The 21567-nt window shown below is 40.5% G+C and overlaps 1 protein-coding gene across 1 annotated transcript in view; it reads left to right on the top strand.

The window, feature by feature from the left end:
- Positions 1-21567, top strand: part of LOC311052379 (NACHT, LRR and PYD domains-containing protein 3-like) — a 73971-nt gene that overhangs the window by 35595 nt on the left and 16809 nt on the right. Inside the window, exons 3-9 of the mRNA XM_084067311.1 lie at positions 385-467; positions 4362-4407; positions 4654-4896; positions 8802-8870; positions 9411-11235; positions 15202-15378; positions 18992-19168. Of these exons, the coding sequence (XP_083923437.1) occupies positions 465-467; positions 4362-4407; positions 4654-4896; positions 8802-8870; positions 9411-11235; positions 15202-15378; positions 18992-19168 (2540 nt within the window). The 5' untranslated portion in view covers positions 385-464. The remainder of the gene's footprint in view (positions 1-384; positions 468-4361; positions 4408-4653; positions 4897-8801; positions 8871-9410; positions 11236-15201; positions 15379-18991; positions 19169-21567) is intronic.

Raw genomic sequence — 21567 nt, 5'->3', positions numbered from 1 at the left:
CTAGAGTAGTGATAGTGAAACAGGGGCTTGGTTCATGACAGAAGGAAAGACTTTATGCTCATCAACAGACGGCAACAGTGTGGCCATATAGCTCAAAGAGTACAGTGGCAGCCTGGAACATCAATGGTTCGATTCCTATCCTGTTAATTGTATGGTCTTCTTTCACTCAAGTTCAATCTATTGTGTTTCTATGGCTTGTTGTGCATTATTGCATATTGCAATATTTGCAAAATATATTATTTTGAAATACTGCCATTTAGGCCTGTCGAACACCTCTGACATGTGCGTTAAGGACATGTAAGCTGTGAGATGGAGTAGCCTTTGTCACCATTGTTTCTATTTTCTCCCCCTGACAAAGTGGTTTTATTTATTTTTCCATTTCAGACTTGACATGACAGAAAAGACAAGTTGCTAATCTGGTGAAGCAGGGTCGTTGGTGGTTGGTGGTTTGATTGAGAAACACAATGGTAAGTTTGAGCAATTTTTCCTACCATACCATACAAGACATAAACAAGGGATAATTGATAGTGAGCCAGCCATTGTTGAGAAATATACCGGACAGGGTGATAGACCCTGATGCAAAGCGGAGGGGTCTTTATCACGAATACCGGTCAGGTGGGCACACTGGACATCTGGGCACATGAGTTTCTAGACAACTGGGCACACCGGATAAGTGGGCATACGGACATATGGGCACACGAGATGACTGGGCACACGGACATCTGGGCAGACGAGATGACTGGGCACATGAGATGACTGGGCACATGAGATGACTGGGCACATGGACATCTGGGCACACCGTATGACTACAAGGATTTTTGTGTTTCTTTGATATTTAAGTACCCCCCGGCCCCCCACTGTAAAAGAGAGACGGTGGGAGACATTGTGTAATGTCTGTTACTGAGATCCTCATCCATTTGTTGTGAGCTGTGTATTGCCTCTCCCGTGTGTGTGTGTGTGTGTGTGTGTGTGTGTGTGTGTGTGTGTGTGTGTGTGTGTGTGTGTGTGTGTGTGTGTGTGTGTGTGCGTGCGTGCACATGCGTGGAAAAAAATAACTTAATATAATGACTGGATTAAAAGCCTAGTTAAAGGGGGAAAACCACCCATTTTCAACATTTTTCTATGTCATTAATATACCTTTGAGTTTGTGTGTGGAATTAATAAAAAAAAGTCCCCCCGCTTTTCTGTTGACCAGAACTGGAGGTCTAGAAAATCAACAACGCAGTGGTGTGACCCCGCTGCATTTTACCATGTTTTCATGTCAATGGGGAAATTCATACTTTTAGGTAGAAACTCCAGACTTCCAGTTCTGGCCAACAGAAAAGCAGGAGTATTTTTATTATTTCCACTCAACAACTCAAAGGTATATTAATAAAATGTTGAAAATGAGTGGTGTAAGAAAATAAGAAAAAACCTACCTTGTAATTGTTTATTTTTACAAAAACATCAACAATGGCAAATTATTGTCTTCTTTAGTTGTTGGTTTTGTTAATTGTGTCCTTTCTGAACAACACATATGAATATAAAAAAGAATATAGGGCCAAAACTGTCACTTTAACCCTTCAGGAAAGCAAAACTTTGATTTTAATTTAATTTCTATACCATGTATGGTATTTCAATAGCAGCCTACTATGTTTTTTTATATTACTTTATTCTCTGAGTTAACTTTTTCTTTTTTGGAGATTCCTTAAGTACCACTGGTGGTACTTGAACCCTAGTTTGAGAACAACTGCACTGACTCTTTGGCCATACGACGGCCATCAACTTTCCAAGTAGTCACTGTAAACTGTAGGTAGACTGATAGAGGCTATAAAATAAACTTTATTGTGGCAGTAACAGTGTAATGACACAAACTTATAGATCTGCTATTTTTAAATGTTATAAAACCAAAGAAATTTGAGCATCCTCTGTGTGTGTGTGTGTGTGTGTGTGTGTGTGTGTGTGTGTGTGTGTGTGTGTGTGTGTGTGTGTGTGTGTGTGTGTGTGTGTGTGTGTGTGTGTGTGTGTGTGTGTGTGTGTGTGCACACTAGGCCTGGGTGAGTACTGCTGACGCTGTCTGAGGGGGGGAACTCATAGTGCAGGAACAAACCCTCAAAAAGAGCCTTAGTTTTTGAGATACCCCTCCCCGGAGTAGAACAAAACGGGACATAGTTTTTTCATATCTTTAGAATGTCCCCTTCATGAAATGGATTGTCCCAAGTTTTACTTTTACTGCAAAAGTCATGAAATTGATCCATGAAGTGACTCACACATAGGCAAAAAAACGCCCTATGCTGAAAGTGGGAGCTCCAAGTAAATCCTCTGTCATTTTCTACCTGCTGGTTGTTTTTAGATCATACTTGCACAGATGGTCTACATGTAGTGTCCCTACATCCCAAAACAATCAGAATGCCAATATGTGGTTCTATTGTGACTTGCTTTGTGCTTTGTCAATGCAAATGCGTGGATTCTTGGAAAAAATCTGCAAGACCATGAATCCACGCATTTGCATTGACAAAGCATTGGCAGATTCTGCCCCAGAGGTAAAATAAAAGTGCGGTGGCAGCGCGCCCTAACCATCCATTTCATGAAGAGGACAAGTCAAAGTTATGGAAAAACAAGGTGAAGTTTTGTTGTACCCCTGACAGAAGAGAAGGACCAGTATTCCATGTGAATATTTCTAAGAAAAGTCCACTTTTAGCTATTTCCGCCTATAATAAGGCCTCGTATAAAAGGCTGCCGATTCACAATAGAACCTCATTTTGGCATTCTGATTGCTTTAGGATGTAGGGACACTACCTGTAGACCATCTGTGCAAGTATGATGTAAAACAAAAAAACGTTAGGTAGAAAATGAGAAAGGATTGACTTCGAACTCCCTTTTTCAGGGTAGGCGTGTTTTGGCAGTGGTGAGTCACTTTGTGGATGAATTTCATGACTTTTGCAGTAAAAGTAAAACTTCTGACCATCCATTTCAGGAAGAGGACATCTTAAAGACATGAAAAAACAATGTCACATCTAGTTTTACCCCTGATAAAGAGCTGGACCAAAGTTACAAGTAAATATTGCTCAGAAAAGTCACCTTTTTGCTATTTCCGCCTATTTAAGGCCTTATATAAAAGGCTACTGATTCACAATAGAACCACATATTGGCATTCTGATTGTTTTGGGATGTAGGGACACTACATGTAGACCATCTGTGCAAGTATGATCTAAAAACAACCAGCAGGTAGAAAATGACAGAGGATTTACTTGGAGCTCCCACTTTCAGCATAGGGCGTTTTTTTGCCTATGTGGTGTCACTTCATGGATCAATTTCATGACTTTTGCAGTAAAAGTAAAACTTGGGACAATCCATTTCATGAAGGGGACATCCTAAAGATATGAAAAAACTATGTCCCGTTTTGTTCTACTCCGGGGAGGGGTATCTCAAAAAGTTAAAAACTAAGGCTCTTTTTGAGGGTTTGTTCCTGCACTATCAGGAGCGTCTGCTCAGGAACTCAGGAGCAGACAATTCACAGCAGGGGTTCACTAATCTCTGTATTTCATAGAAAGGGGGGGGCACATCAAAGCAGAGTGCCCAGCTGTCTTGTGTGCCCACTTGACTGTGTGCCCAGTTGTCTTGTGTGCCCAGTTGACAGTGTGCCCTGTTGTCTTGTGTGCCCAGTTGACTGTGTGCCCAGCTGTCTTGTGTGCCCAGTTGACTGTGTGCCCAGTTGACCTGTGTGCCCAGTTTTCCGGTGTGCCCAGTTGGTTTTTGTGCCCACCTGACCGGTTACCCTTTATCACCCTGGGGGGGGGTTATTTCTCAACAATGACCGGCTCACTGTCAATTATACTACTTATTACATGGCTGCTTAATAAAGCAATTCATTATTTGACCCAAACATACCAAGAAAACAATTGTATTGATTAGAAAGGATTTAATTACGTACAGTATGAAAGTAGTCTATTAGATTATGCCAGGCGTATCCAGTGTCACACTGTCGGCTCGCAGAAATCTGGTAGTTAGTGTCAATCAAATATGAATCAATGTTCTGGTACTGCATTGTCTATTTCTCTCCTCAAACATTTTCATAATCATTCTTCAGTGTACTGTTTAGCAGTAAATTGCATTGTGTTTATCTACTTGCTGCCACCATGTTGGATATGGCAAAAACAAGTCACCATGGGCTGATATGAACCAGGAGCTCAGGCTCTATCCATAGCAGTGGTTTGTTATTGATAGCAGCGGTCATTATTTGAAAATAACCGACCACTGAATTCAGTGATTGACCAATCAGAATCAAGCATTTAACCAGTGTAATAACATTGTTTAATAGCGTTCAGTGATGATATGATATAATAAAATGACTGTTATGTACAACACTTTGTGTACAACAGGATGCTGGTGTCGACTTGACTTCAGAAAAAATGGATGAAGCAAAAGGTGAGCTTTTTTGTCAGTAATATAGTTCAATGCTTGACTTGACCATTGAGTAAGGTGTTTACTTGTGCTACCTTTGAGTGTATATCCTTAATGTCTTATTGCAAATATATAAATGCCCCCAGTTGTAACGCTTTATGTATGTGGGGATGTAGAGATGCAGAGCTTTATTTTTCATTGATATAATGATGTCATTTTCTCTGATAAATGTACCGCCAATTAACCACTCTATTTTTCTGTTGCAAACAGCACGTTTTGTGATCGAGCGCAGGGCAGATTTGATTCAAAAGGTTTCCACGGTGATGCCTATTGTAGACAGTCTGGGAATGATGGTCCATCCTGAGCTCTACAATGAGATTCAAGCCGAGACGACAACCCAGAAACAAATGAGGAAACTGTATACAACTGTGCTAGATAAAGCGGGAACACGAGTCAAAGGAGCATTTTACGATGCCCTTAAACAACACCAACCCTACCTGTTGGATAGTTGTGGTATGTTTTCTCCACTTGGCTTTTCTACTTCTTTTCCTATAGTAGTTGTCACTTTAGTTTAAAGGGTTAGTTCAGATTTTTTGAGTATTTTCTGTAGGAAATACTTACCATTAGTGTAGTGGTTGCAAAGGTATTAATTGATTGCCCGAGTCCCGTGGTCAGAGTTATGGTCCGTTTCTGATAAATATGAATGTAGTTCCGGTAGATTAGTAGATTTGGTGGGGGCCGCTCATTAAAAATAAATACATTTAAAAAACTAGCGTCATTTGTATTGTTGAACTATTTCTACCATATAGAGCAGGTTTCGTTCAATTTCGACCCCTCTGTCACATGGTACTATTTTTTGCGTCATATATTTTGTGCGTGAGTAGGCTGCCTCGGCGCAGTGATTCTGGACACAAACATTAGTACCATGTGACAGAGGGGTCGAAATTGAACGAAACCTGCTCTATATGGTAGAAAATAGGTCAACAATACAAATTACGTTTTTTTTTTTTTTTTAATGAGCGGCCCCCACCAAATCTACTAATCTACCGGAACTACTTCATATTTATAACCATAACTCTGACCACGGGACTCGGGCAATCAATTAATACCTTTGCAACCACTACATTAATGGTAAGTATTTCCTACAGAAAATACTCAAAAAATCTGAACTAACCGTTTAAAGAACAAGGGCCAGCACACGCAACAACATTATAAATATCATAGGGTGGACTTGTGTCGGCCAAGACAGCCTTCTTCAGCTCCTATCTTTGCATCACTAGACACATCTATAATTCATCATATCAATATTTCTAAACAACATAGCCTACTGTACATTATAATGTAAATGTACATATAACAAACATTTAATACGAAGTACTGTCATGAAAGAAAACTAATCCAAAAGACCTCATTCTGAGGTCATGTTTCAATATGGTCTGGTCAACTGCTTCAGGGGCCAACATGCATTTGTTACCAAATAAATGTGGTATTTCTACTGAAAAGATATGCTATTTGTACTGGAAAGATATTTTACTGATGAGAATGATCTTATATATTGATTGATTTGTTTAACTGCAACATTTCTAGATCCTTGGTTCTCAACCTTTTCAGGCTGCAACCCCCCAAATTAATTACATTTGTACTGGGGACCCCCCCCCCCCAAAAAAAATAATTATATATGAACTGGAGACCCCTAAAATAATCATATTTGAAATGGGGACCCCCCACCCCGACAAGCACTTGGAATTGTAATAATCGAGGCATTACATTTTGTTTGACTCGATTCCATAGAGAAATAGTGAAAATTGCCGATTTACAAGCTCACAACGCCTCGCCATGCTTTTCAGCTTAACAGCTATTTTCAAAAAAATGTCTTTCTTATAATATTTGATAATTTGGCCAATGTTTGACCAGTTTTTATAGTACAGTTTGTTGATTACTTTTGATGTGGTAATGGTCTTTAAGGTCTTTACAGTAAATTAAATTGTTACTCTACTGTCATGTAGGGACCCCCCCCAAATCATGTGGGGACCTCCCTGGTGGACCTGGCCCACAGGTTGAGAACCACTGCTCTAGATAGCAGTATAAGCATGTTTATTCAAATCTTTGACAGGATGGGAGGGAGTAAGAAAAGCTATTTGCATCTTTAGCATGATAGAGAATTGTAATAGTCTTTATTCACAGCTTTAACAAGATGGAAAGGAATAGATTTAAATGTAATAGATGGAAACAATTTATCTTGCATCGAAGCATCAATTTTAAATTGAACGATCCATTTACACTGCTAAGTAAAAAGCAACTGTTACTTCTAGTGTGACTTGCATCAATCTAAAAGAGCTTAGCAATGCAAATCATTGATTGTGTCAACACATACTAAGAGTTGTTCCTATTATGTTTAAATGTTCACGTAGGGTGTTGCCCTAAAAGAACATATCTACAAATTAAGAACACATCGCGAAGCAACATATTATCTTATAGATCTACTCAGTGTTGCCTAGAAATGACAATGAATCAGTGACCTCAAAGCTATCTCAATTGTGTTTACTTAAAAAAAAACATCAGTGCAATTGAACGCCCTTTACGTCTGTGTGTGGGTTTTACAAATATTGAACTAATTAAAAGTATTTAAAAGCGCCTCTGACTAAACCTCCTAACTCCATTGGATCCTCACACTGTCAGTCAAACCACCCAACTCCAACTTGTGGAGATAGTTGTTTTGTCCATCATTGATTAGAATGACAAAGTCAGTGGTAAAAAATATGAATGGTCTAAAACCTCCTAACTCTGCTTGAGCTGTATCTGGGTAAAGAGATGATAATATAAGGACACATTCAAGAATCTGACAATGTATAGAGTCATCATACCAACTTTGATGAGGCAGTGTTGTTTTGTTCTAAAAACATGCCTTTTCCCTTACAGTAGTTGTCACTTTAGTTTAAAAGAACAAGGGCCAGCACACGCAACAACAGTATAAGTATCATAGGGTGGACTTGTTTCGGTGAAGACAGCCTTCTTCAGCTCCTATCTTTGCATCACTAGACACATCTATAATCCATCATATCAATTTGTCTAAACAACATAGCCTAGTGTACATTATAATGTAAGTGTACATATAACAAACATTTAATACAAAGTATTGTCATGAAAGAAAACAGATCCAAAATACCTCATTCTGAGGTCACGATTCAATATGGTCTGGTCAACTGCTCCAGGTGCCTAACATGCATTTGTTACCAAATAAATGTGGTATTTCTACTGGAAATATATGATATTTGTACTGGAAAGATATTTTACTGATGAGAATGATCTTATATATTGATTTGATTTGTTTAACTGCAACATTTCTAGATCCTTGTTTCTCAACCTTTTCAGGCTGCAACCCCCCAAATTAATTACATTTGAACTGGGGACCCCCCCAAAATAATTATATATGAACTGGAGACCCCTAAAATAATCATATTTGAACTGGGGACCCCTCCACCCCGACAAGCACTTGGAATTGTAATAATCGAGGCATTATATTTTGTTTGACTCGATTCCATAGAGCAATACTGAAAATTGCCGATTTACAAGCTCACAACGCCTCGCCATGCTTATCAGATTATCAGCAATTTAAAAAAAAATGTCTTTCTTATAATATTTGACAATTTGGCCAATGTTTGACCAGTTTTTATAGTACAGTTTGTTGATTACTTTTGATGCAGTAATGGTCTATAAGGTCTTTACAGTAAATTAAATTGTTACTTTACTGTCATGTAGGGACCCCCCCAAAATCATGTGGGGACCTCCCTGGTGGACCTGGCCCACAGGTTGAGAACCACTGCTCTAGATAGCAGTATAAGCATATTTATTCAAATCTTTGACAGGATGGGAGGGAGTAAGAAAATCTATTTGCATCTTTAGCATGATGGAGAATTGTAATAAAGTCTTTATTCACAGCTTTAAAAAGATGGAAATGAATAGATTTAAATGTATCTTGCATCGATGCATCAATTTTAAATTGAACGATCCAACTACACCGCTAAGTAAACAGCAACTGCTACTTCTAGTGTGACTTGCATCAATCTAAAATAGCTTAGCAATGCAAATCATTGCATCGTATCGCCGTGTGTGCGTGTGCGTGTTAGTGCGTGCGCGTGCGTGCGTGTGTGCGTACGTGTGTGCGTACGCGTGTGTGCGTACATGTGTTTGCATGTGCGTGCCTGTGCATTTGTGGTTTGTCTTCCTGTGTGTCTATGTCTGGCTGGGAAAATCGTTTTTCTCGCTACTGGTAACCATGCAATCAAGTACTGCCAGTTCATGACTGATGTCTAGTGTTGGTTTCATTAATGATAACATCTCTCTCTCTCTCTCTCTCTCTCTCTCTCTCTCTCTCTCTCTCTCTCTCTCTCTCTCTCTCTCTCTCTCTCTCCTAGCAGAAGTCAGTGATGTTGGAGAGTCTTCAGGTAGCAGTCTCCTCACAGCATCCTCCCAGTCTCCACAGAAAGGTAATCATTCATGTATTCATTTAATAGGAGATTAGGACTAACCAGGCAAGTGTATACAGTTAGTGTGCAGAGTAAACATGTAACATGTATTTTCCCCAAAACATAGTTTGAGAATTTCACATGATTGTGAAATACTTATATTCATAATTTTGTCCGGTCAGAATGTCTTGTTTGTTTACTATAAACTAGTGGTCGTCATTATCCATGTGCTTCTGTTGCTTGGAAGTAGGAGCTGCATTACATAGGTGCAAAACTGAGTGAGTGCCTTATAGCTATAACTAAGGGATATAAGGAACCTTATGCAACAGAGGTTTTGTGATGTGTAGTGTTACAGTGGCTGAATGTTTTCCGTATCACCTTTCATTTTACAATTAATTTAACAAAGCAGATCAGGCCTAAATTGTATTGTATCGTCATAATGTAGTGATCAAATTAGAGGTTCTACATTTGTTTTCAAGTGTTATAATGTATTTGTATTTATAAACTTAAGAAAGCACACCTTTCTATCAATATCTAAAGGAATGACTTTGTTCCTTACAGATTTGCTCGTGGACACACAAGAACATGTAAAACAACGTGTTTCCTTCTACCAAAAAGGTCTAAAAGAAAGAGTTGTCAAACCATTTACGTCTGTACCTGCAGGGACATTCAAAATGGAGGAAAAGAAGCTTTTCAAAGAATGCTACACATATGTCAGCATCATACAAGTGCAGAGCACAGAGGTCAGCAGTGAGCATGAGGTCACACAGATGGAGATGAAGAAAGCAGGGCAGGAGATCCAACTCTCTCAAATCTTTAAATCACCTTCTGGAGAAAACATCAGAACAGTGATGTCCATTGGTATTGCGGGAGTTGGCAAATCCTTTCTCGTACACAAGTTTGTTTCTGACTGGGCAAAGAAAGAAAATCAACTTCCCCATCTCACATTTGTGTTCCAATTCCGCCATCTAAATTTGCTCGAGGGAAGAAAGTTTAGGTTGTCACAACTCATTCACGAATGCATCTACACAACCAAATTCATCCCGGAAGAAGCTCTCAATTATATCTTCACCACTCTGCAGAAGTCAGGAATCACAGATTACGACAACAGTCCTGTCAAACTGCTGTTTGTGCTGGATGGTCTTGATGAAAGCAAGCTAAAACTACACTTCAACTCAAAATACGTCTGCTCTGATGACTTCTCCCAGTCAATGTCACTGGAAGTCCTACTTGTAAACCTCATGGAAGGGAAACTGCTTCGCTGTGCTCACATCTGGATAACTACACGCCCTGCAGCGGCCAAAAAGATCCCTTCAAACTTTGTTGACCTGGTGACAGAGGTGACAGGGTTCACTGATGACAAGAAGGAGGAGTACATCATGAAGAGATTCAGTGATGAGAACCAGGCCAACAGAATCATCTCACACATCAATGAAACAAGGACTCTCCGCATCATGTGTGAAATCCCAGTCTTCTGTTCGATCACTGGCACAGTTCTGCAGAACATGTTGATGACAGACCAGACAGTAGAGCTGCCCAAGACCCAGACTGAGATGTACTCCCGCTTCCTACTGCTGTTGGTTCAGACAAAGAGGGATGGGGAGAAGTATGAGACACAGGCTGATCTTCTGAAGCTGGCCAGACTAGCATTTGAACATCTGGAGACAGGGGAACTCATCTTTTACCAAACAGACCTGGAAAAATGTGGTCTTGGTGCTAAAGAAGCCCTAGAGTACTCAGCCTTGTGCACAGAGATCTTCAAAAAAGACAGTGATTGCTTCAAGGAAGAACCCATCTACTGCTTTGCTCATCTGAGCATTCAGGAGTTTCTTGCTGCAGTTTACCTGTTCCACTGTTTCACAGAGAGGAAGATTAATGTATTACATACATTCCTGGCTGACTGGAAGATATTCCTGAAACCTAAATCCCTGGATTACTTCCTGAAGAAGACCATGCTCAAAGCCCTGAAGAGTGAAAACGGCCACCTGGACCTCTTTGTGCGTTTCCTTCATGGCCTCTCACTGGAGTCCAATCAGCGTCTGTTGAAAGGCCTGCTGGGTCAGAAAGAGAACAGTCCAGAAAGCGTCCAGAAAGTCATCCAGAACCTGAAGGAGATGAACACTGATGCCTCTCCTGACAGATGTATCAACATCTTCCACTGTCTGATGGAGATGAAGGACCAGTCAGTATATCAGGACATCCAAGCATACATGAAGTCAGAGACCAAGAGTGGGGAGAAACTCTCTGAGATCCAGTGTTCAGCTCTGGCCTACATGCTGCAGATGTCAGAGGAGGTTCTGGATGAGTTGAAGCTGAGCACATTCAACACATCCTTGGAGGGGCGTCGGAGACTGATCCCAGCTTTGAGGAACTGCATAAAGGCTGAGTTAGTAGTCATGTCAATATCAACACATTAGAACAGTCAAAATCATTCTAAAGCCCTTCAGTAGTTTTATACATGTTGACTTGCTTTAATGTAGTTCTGTTATTTGTTTGGGTTATAGGTGATTGTTTTGACTTAACATATTAAACATAAAACACTTCATATGGTCATTATAAATGCAACAAAATTACAGCAAAGCCTTGGTTTATGTGCAGCCTATGTACATATGTTTTACATTATTATGTTTTTGCTACTGTATCAATTATTGTTTTCAAACATATTATTAATACTAGCATTAGTTGTTGTAGTATTTGTATTATGGCCCATCACAACAAACATTGGGACAGATTTGAACATCTGTCAATATTTTACATCAACCAAGCAACGTTACATGTTGACGACTAACCTGCCTGCTGTGCTCCGGGAAATCTAGAAGGTTCTCCGTCACCTCAAATACAAATACGTTTTTTATTTTAGGCTATTTATTTTGAATTAAACTTTCCCATTTCCCCCTCAATGTCCCTTCCTGCAATGGAAAAGGACTTTATTATTCACTGTTAGAAAAATGACCCGTGAGCCAGGTGATCTGACTCTTACGCTCACTACGTTAGTTGCAGAGGACTCCGCAAGTAAGGCAAAGGCCCCGCCTCCCCCTCATGTCAATGTAGTTGTCAATGTTTACAACTTGATGAGAGGACATGTGGAAATATCCTTATGGACGTGTTCTCTCTCTCCTTAGCAGATGCATATCTCGAGATAGATAGATAGATAGATAGATAGATAGATAGATAGATAGATAGATAGTTTTAGCATCAAAATAGCAGATCTACACAAGCTTACAAGTCGTCGCGATGTGACACTCTGTAGATCTTGCAGATCAGCTATTTTCAAAACATGTTGGGGAAAACTACATTTTAATTTGGGGGTACTTGACATGAAAGGTTTGAGAACAACACTGGTCTAGAACAACTCTGACAGCTGGGTAGCCATAGTTTTTACAGATTGTTTGATATGGCACTCAACACCTACAACAGCAAAGCTTGGATAGAGATAAACTGCATCATATTTTAGAGGGAAATCTCCATGTTTCAATCTCGATGACTTGACTGACTATCATCCACTACATCAGTGATATTATTTACAGCATCACTGCACACATTTTACTATTGTTACAGTGTGAAGGGCAAACCTTACATTCCCATATTTATGTGAACATCCCCTTAACTTAGACATAGAATGTAAACAATGAAAATGTAGTTTATTGGTCATTATGGTTTATTATTCATTCTAATCTAGCATTTCACAGCCTTTATGCTGTTTCAAATGATACAGCAACTCAGTGGTTGCATACAAAAGCGATACTGTTAGATTGCAGTATGTATGGGAGAAAGGCTTAGCTTAGTATAAAACGGGGGGTCCATGGCACAACATATTTTCAGATGGAGGTCCACGGCCATTGAGCATTTTCATGTGACAAAATATGGACTCCTGGGTTAATGTGGTTAAAAGAAGAACATCTTATTTCCCCAGGCCTGTGGTCAGTTAGGTGTGTGTGTGTGTGTGTGTGTGTGTGTGTGTGTGTGTGTGTGTGTGTGTGTGTGTGCATGCATGCGTGCCTTTGTGTGTGCCTTTGTGTGGGCTATTCAAAAATAGCAGATCTACAAGCTCATAGCGCGGCACTCGGTGCCGCGCTACGAGCTTGTATATTTGCTATTTTTGAATAGCCAAAGTATAAAATAATGCTTTTTAGCTCAAATCTAAAAATGACACAGATGCGTCCCAGGTCTTAATGAGTTAAATGTGTTATACAAATAAAAAGGGGGGTCCATGGCACAACATATTTTCAGATGGAGGTCTGCGGCCATTGAGCATTTCCATGTGACAAAATATGGAGTCCTGGGTTAATGTGGTTAAAAGAAGAACATCTTATTTCCCCAGGCCTGTGGTCAGTTAGGTGTGTGTGTGTGTGTGTGTGTGTGTGTGTGTGTGTGTGTGTGTGTGTGTGTGTGTGTGTGTGTGTGTGTGTGTGTGTGTGTGTGTGTGTGTGTGTGTGTGTGTGTGTGTGTGTGTGTGTGTGTGTGTGTGTGTGTGTGTGCGCGCGCGTGTGTGTGTGTTTCTGTGCATGCATGCCATGGTGGAAATACTTAAAGGGATTGTTTACCCAAAAAATGACTTATTTTCTATCAATTACACACCCCATGAACCTGATTGTTAACCAAAACAAACAGAATGTCCCACATCACCCCAGTCTTAGCCGCCTTACATTGGCTCCCCATCAAATTCAGAGTTCAGTTTAAAGTCCTGGTGATCACCTATAGATCTCTACATGGTCAGGCTCCAAGTTACTTAACCGATCTGGTCCCACGCTATGTCCCAGAAAGGGCCCTAAGGTGTGCGGAACAGGGTCTGTTAAAGACCCCAATCACCAACCTTAGAACCAAGGGTGACAAGGCTTTTCAAGCCGCAGCCCCCAAGGAATGCTCTCCCCCAAGTCCTGAGAGATGCAGACTCGGTTGACATTTTAAAAAACAAACTCAAAACGCTTCTATTTGAACAGGCGTTTGTTGTCATTACATGATTTTATTTTCCTTACCTGTGTTATTATCCCACCTGAGAGAAATTTGTACAGCCTTTTTGTTTTGTGTTGTTGTTTTTATTTGATGTATGTAAAGCACTTTGTGAGACTCCTCTGTGAAATGTGCTATATAAATAAAATGTACTTACTTACTTACTTACATGAAGCATTGAATTCATGGATTTTGTTGTTTTTGTCGCATTCTTAAGCCAATAATTTGATGCTAATGTTTCCAATAGGAGACTCAAAGTTGACACTTTGAGTCTCCTACCGGAGCCGCCGCCGGTCATCAAATTATTGGCTTAGGAATGCAACAAAAAAAAACATCTCCATGAATTCAAGTCTACATGGGGTGTGTAATCGATAGAAAATAAAGTAATTTTGGGGGTGAACTATCCCTTTAAAGTGAAAGTACTCATCACACAGAATGTATACATATATATATATATATATATATATATATATTTTTTTTTTAAATGGCAGATCTACAAGCTCGCAAAGCGTGTGTGTGTGTGTGTGTGTGTGTGTGCGTGTGTGTGTGTGTGTGTGTGTGTGTGTGTGTGTGGAAAAAAAAGGTATGTTGTCACAGGTATTTTTGAAAAAAAGATATGTTGCTATATCAGTGGTTTTCAAACTTTTTCATGTCAAGGACCCCCGAAATGTATGTATTTAGCCGCCGACCCCCATCTCAAAATATTTTGTTCCAGGGACCCCCCCAGAAGCAAAGATTTGAGTTACAAATGTTCGCTTTAAAAATATATTCAAAGATTTGCACACATTTTCTTGTTTTTTCAAAAATAGCAGATTTACCAGCTCGTAGCGCGGCACTCGGTGCCGCGCTATGAGCTTGAAGATCTGCTATTTTTTTTTTTATCCCACGATTTTGTAACCCTATTTTTTACACCCAGTGCCAATTGTCTATGTAATCCTGGGCACTACCTTCCCTCTGCCAACCTAGGGAGGCCAGGGCCGAGCTCATGCCTCCTTCAATGCATGAGAGCCTACTGACCTTCTTGTCACCTGACAGGGGAGAGTTTCCCTGGTTGGACGTAGCGCGTGGAAGGAACACGTTATTCCAACCAGTTCCTTTCCCCTCCATCAGGCGCCCCGGCTGGCCAGGGGGAGGCAGTATAGTGACCAGGATTACTGCATGTTTTTGTGAGGGTATCTACCATAGGGAACACGGGGAGAACATGCAAACTCCACACAGAGAGGCCCTTTCTGCTATTTTTGAACAGCAAAAGTGTAAAATAATGCTTTTTAGCTCAAATCTATAAATGACGCAGATGCGTCCCAGGTCTTAATGGGTTAAATGTCTTATACAAATAAAAAGGATTTGTCCAAAGACAGTTAATAAGACAGATTAACATTTTCATGTGTTCATCTCCATTCAGGTTGGAGCGCTGTGGACTCACAGAGAGATGCTGTGACGATTTGGTCTCCGTTCTCAGCTCCAATTCCTCTAGTCTGACACACCTGAACCTGTCTGTTAACGAGCTGCTGCACGATGCAGGCGTTAAGCGTCTCTGTGTTGGACTGAAGAGTCCACATTGTAAACTGGTGGAGCTCGGGTCAGTAGTCCTGACGTTTGTCACAGTCTTGTCTTTTTCTTCAAGCCTGTCTGTCTCTCTCCCTGGTGTCTTTTCTTTGGCTTGTAAATCTATGTTGCAGATTGGTCCAGTCAAATTGACTGACATCACGTGATGGATATGAGTCCAAAAATACACAAACTGATTAAACTAATACACACACACACACACACACACACACACACACACACACACACACACACACACACACACACACACACACACACACACACACACACACACACACACTCATCATTCTGTCTGTCTGTCTGTCTGTCTGTCTGTCTGTCTGTGTTTCATTCATTCAAAGGTTCTCAAAGTGGGGTCCGGGGGCCCCCAGGGGTCCTTGAGACATCTGTCAATATTTTACATCAACCAAGCAACGTTACATGTTGACGACTAACCTGCTTGCTGCGCTCCGGGAAATCTAGAAGATTCTCCGTCACCTCAAATACAAATACGTTTTTTTATTTTAGGCTATTTATTATGAATTAAACTTTCCCATTTCCCCTCAATGTCCCTTCCTGCAATGGAAAAGGACATTATTATTCACTGTTAGAAAAATGACCCGTGAGCCAGGTGATCTGACTCTTACGCTCACTACGTTAGTTGCAGAGGACTCCGCAAGTAAGGCAAAGGCCCCGCCTCCTCCTCATGTCAATGTAGTTGTCAATGTTTACAACTTGATGAGAGGACATGTGGAAATATCCTTAAGGACGTGTTCTCTCTCTTCTTAGCAGATGCATATCTCTATGATAGATAGATAGATAGATAGATAGATAGATAGATAGATAGATAGATAGATAGATAGTTTTAGCATCAAAATAGCAGATCTACACAAGCTTACAAGTCGTCGCGATGTGACACTCTGTAGATCTTGCAGATCAGCTATTTTCAAAACATGTTGGGGAAAAAAATACATTTTAATTTGGGGGTAGGCCTACTTGACATGAAAGGTTTGAGAACAACACTGGTCTAGAACAACTCTGACAGCTGGGTAGCCACAGTTTTTACAGATTGTTTGATATGGCACTCAACACCTACAACAGCAAAGCTTGGATAGAGATAAACTGCATCATATTTTAGAGGGAAATCTCAATGTTTCAATCTCGATGACTTGACTGACTATCATCCACTACATCAGTGATATCATTTACATTATCACTGCACACATTTTGTTACAGTGTGAAGGTCTACTAGGGCATACATTCCCTACCTTACATTCCCATATTTATGTGAACATCCCCTTAACTTAGACTTAGAATGTAAACTGTATTTTAATGTAGTTTAATGGTCATTATGGTTTATTATTCATTCTAATCTAGCATTTCACAGCCTTTATGTATTAATGCTGTTTCAAATGATACAGCAACTCAGTGGTTGCATACAGAAGCGATACTGTTAGATTGCAGTATGTATGGGAGAAAGGCTTAGCTTAGTATAAAACGGGGGGTCCATGGCACAACATATTTTCAGATGGAGGTCCACGGCCATTGAGCATTTTCATGTGTCAAAATATGGAATCCTGGGTTAATGTGGTTAAAAGAATAACATCTTATTTCCCCAGGCCTGTGGTCAGTTAGGTGTGTGTGTGTGTGTGTGTGTGTGTGTGTGTGTGTGCGTGTGCGTGTGCGTGTGCGTGCGCGTGCGCGTGCGCGTGCGTGTGCGTGTGTGTGTGTTTCTGTGCATGCATGCCATGGTGGAAATACTTAAAGGGATAGTTCAACCAAAAAATGACTTATTTTCTATCAATTACACACACCATGAACCTGATTGTTAACCAAAACAAACAGAAGGTCCCACATCACCCCAGTCTTAGCCGCCTTACATTGGCTCCCCATCAAATTCAGAGTTCAGTTTAAAGTCCTGGTGATCACCTATAGATCTCTACATGGTCAGGCTCCAAGTTACTTAACCGATCTGGTCCCACGCTATGTCCCAGAAAGGGTCCTAAGGTCTGCGGAACAGGGTCTGTTAAAGACCCCAATCACCAACCTCAGAACCAAGGGTGAAGGCTTTTCAAGCCGTAGCCCCCAAACTGTGGAATGCTCTCCCCCAAGTCCTGAGAGATGCAGACTCGGTTGACATTTTAAAAAACAAACTCAAAACGCTTCTATTTGAACAGGCGTTTGTTGTCATTACATGATTTTATTTTCCTTATCTGTGTTATTATCCCACCTGAGAGAAATTTATACAGCCTTTTTGTTTTGTGTTGTTGTTTTTATTTGATGTATGTAAAGCACTTTGTGAGACTCCTCTGTGAAATTTGCTATATAAATAAAATGTACTTACTTACTTACTTACATGAAGCATTGAATTCATGGATTTTGTTGTTTTTGTCGCATTCTTAAGCCAATAATTTGATGCTAATGTTTCCAATAGGAGACTCAAAGTTGACACTTTGAGTCTCCTACCGGAGCCGCCGCCGGTCATCAAATTATTGGCTTAGGAATGCAACAAAAAAAAACATCTCCATGAATTCAAGTCTACATGGGGTGTGTAATCGATAGAAAATAAAGTAATTTTGGGGGTGAACTATCCCTTTAAAGTGAAAGTACTCATCACACAGAATGTATACAAATATATATATATATATATATATATATATATATATATATATATATATATATATATTTTTTTTTAAATGGCAGATCTACAAGCTCGCAAAGCGTGTGTGTGTGTGTGTGTGTGTGTGTGTGTGTGTGTGTGTGTGTGTGTGTGTGTGTGTGTGTGTGTGTGTGTGTGTGTGTGTGTGTGTGTGTGGAAAAAAAAGGTATGTTGTCACAGGTATTTTTGAAAAAAACGTATGTTGCTATATCAGTGGTTTTCAAACTTTTTCATGTCAAGGACCCCCGAAATGTATGTATTTAGCCGCCGACCCCCATCTCAAAATATTTTGTTCCAGGGACCCCCCCAGAAGCAAAGATTTGAGTTACAAATGTTCGCTTTAAAAATATATTCAAAGATTTGCACACATTTTCTTGTTTTTTCAAAAATAGCAGATTTACCAGCTCGTAGCGCGGCACTCGGTGCCGCGCTATGAGCTTGTAGATCTGCTATTTTTTTTTTTTTTATCCCACGATTTTGTAACCCTATTTTTTACACCCAGTGCCAATTGTCTATGTAATCCTGGGCACTACCTTCCCTCTGCCAACCTAGGGAGGCCAGGGCCGAGCTCATGCCTCCTTCAATGCATGAGAGCCTACTGACCTTCTTGTCACCTGACAGGGGAGAGTTTCCCTGGTTGGACGTAGCGAGTGGAAGGAACACGTTATTCCAACCAGTTCCTTTCCCCTCCATCAGGCGCCCCGGCTGGCCAGGGGGAGACAGTATAGTGACCAGGATTACTGCATGTTTTTGTGAGGGTATCTACCATAGGGAACACGGGGAGAACATGCAAACTCCACACAGAGAGGCCCTTTCTGCTATTTTTGAATAGCAAAAGTGTAAAATAATGCTTTTTAGCTCAAATCTATAAATGACGCAGATGCGTCCCAGGTCTTAATGGGTTAAATGTCTTATACAAATAAAAAGGATTTGTCCAAAGACAGTTAATAAGACAGATTAACATTTTCATGTGTTCATCTCCATTCAGGTTGGGGGACTGTGGACTCACAGAGAGATGCTGTGACGATTTGGTCTCCGTTCTCAGCTCCAATTCCTCTAGTCTGACACACCTGAACCTGTCCTATAACGAGCTGCTGCACGATGCAGGCGTTAAGCGTCTCTGTGTTGGACTGAAGAGTCCACATTGTAAACTGGTGGATCTCGGGTCAGTAGTCCTGACGTTTGTCACAGTCTTGTCTTTTTCTTCAAGCCTGTCTGTCTCTCTCCCTGGTGTCTTTTCTTTGGCTTGTAAATCTATGTTGCAGATTGGTCCAGTCAAATTGACTGACATCACGTGATGGATATGAGTCCAAAAATACACAAACTGATTAAACTAATACACACACACACACACACACACACACACACACACACACACACACACACACACACACACACACACACACACACACACACACACACACACACACACACAGACACACAGACACACACACACTCATCATTCTGTCTGTCTGTCTGTCTGTCTGTCTGTCTGTCTGTCTGTCTGTGTTTCATTCATTCAAAGGTTCTCAAAGTGGGGTCCGGGGGCCCCCAGGGGTCCTTGAGACATCTGTCAATATTTTACATCAACCAAGCAACGTTACATGTTGACGACTAACCTGCTTGCTGCGCTCCGGGAAATCTAGAAGATTCTCCGTCACCTCAAATACAAATACGTTTTTTTATTTTAGGCTATTTATTATGAATTAAACTTTCCCATTTCCCCTCAATGTCCCTTCCTGCAATGGAAAAGGACATTATTATTCACTGTTAGAAAAATGACCCGTGAGCCAGGTGATCTGACTCTTACGCTCACTACGTTAGTTGCAGAGGACTCCGCAAGTAAGGCAAAGGCCCCGCCTCCTCCTCATGTCAATGTAGTTGTCAATGTTTACAACTTGATGAGAGGACATGTGGAAATATCCTTAAGGACGTGTTCTCTCTCTTCTTAGCAGATGCATATCTCTATGATAGATAGATAGATAGATAGATAGATAGATAGATAGATAGATAGTTTTAGCATCAAAATAGCAGATCTACACAAGCTTACAAGTCGTCGCGATGTGACACTCTGTAGATCTTGCAGATCAGCTATTTTCAAAACATGTTGGGGAAAAAAATACATTTTAATTTGGGGGTAGGCCTACTTGACATGAAAGGTTTGAGAACAACACTGGTCTAGAACAACTCTGACAGCTGGTACAGATTGTTTGATATGGCACTCAACACCTACAACAGCAAAGCTTGGATAGAGATAAACTGCATCATATTTTAGAGGGAAATCTCAATGTTTCAATCTCGATGACTTGACTGACTATCATCCACTACATCAGTGATATCATTTACATTATTACTGCACACATTTTGTTACAGTGTGAAGGTCTACTAGGGCATACATTCCCTACCTTACATTCCCATATTTATGTGAACATCCCCTTAACTTAGACTTAGAATGTAAACTGTATTTTAATGTAGTTTAATGGTCATTATGGTTTATTATTCATTCTAATCTAGCATTTCACAGCCTTTATGTATTAATGCTGTTTCAAATGATACAGCAACTCAGTGGTTGCATACAGAAGCGATACTGTTAGATTGCAGTATGTATGGGAGAAAGGCTTAGCTTAGTATAAAACGGGGGGTCCATGGCACAACATATTTTCAGATGGAGGTCCACGGCCATTGAGCATTTTCATGTGTCAAAATATGGAATCCTGGGTTAATGTGGTTAAAAGAATAACATCTTATTTCCCCAGGCCTGTGGTCAGTTAGGTGTGTGTGTGTGTGTGTGTGTGTGTGTGTGTGTGTGTGTGTGTGTGCGTGTGCGTGTGCGTGTGCGTGCGCGTGCGCGTGTGTGTGTGTGTGTGTGTGTGTGTGTGTGTGTGTGTGTGTGTGTGTTTCTGTGCATGCATGCCATGGTGGAAATACTTAAAGGGATAGTTCACCCAAAAAATGACTTATTTTCTATCAATTACACACCCCATGAACCTGATTGTTAACCAAAACAAACAGAAGGTCCCACATCACCCCAGTCTTAGCCGCCTTACATTGGCTCCCCATCAAATTCAGAGTTCAGTTTAAAGTCCTGGTGATCACCTATAGATCTCTACATGGTCAGGCTCCAAGTTACTTAACCGATCTGGTCCCACGCTATGTCCCAGAAAGGGCCCTAAGGTGTGCGGAACAGGGTCTGTTAAAGACCCCAATCACCAACCTTAGAACCAAGGGTGAAGGCTTTTCAAGCCGCAGCCCCCAAGGAATGCTCTCCCCCAAGTCCTGAGAGATGCAGACTCGGTTGACATTTTAAAAAACAAACTCAAAACGCTTCTATTTGAACAGGCGTTTGTTGTCATTACATGATTTTATTTTCCTTACCTGTGTTATTATCCCACCTGAGAGAAATTTGTAAAGCCTTTTTGTTTTGTGTTGTTGTTTTTATTTGATGTATGTAAAGCACTTTGTGAGACTCCTCTGTGAAATGTGCTATATAAATAAAATGTACTTACTTACTTACTTACATGAAGCATTGAATTCATGGATTTTGTTGTTTTTGTCGCATTCTTA

This window comes from Gymnoscopelus microlampas (genome assembly GCF_963454915.1).
Source record: "Gymnoscopelus microlampas genome assembly, chromosome: 9".
NCBI lineage: Eukaryota > Metazoa > Chordata > Actinopteri > Myctophiformes > Myctophidae > Gymnoscopelus > Gymnoscopelus microlampas.
This window is presented reverse-complemented; position numbering and strand designations above follow the sequence as displayed.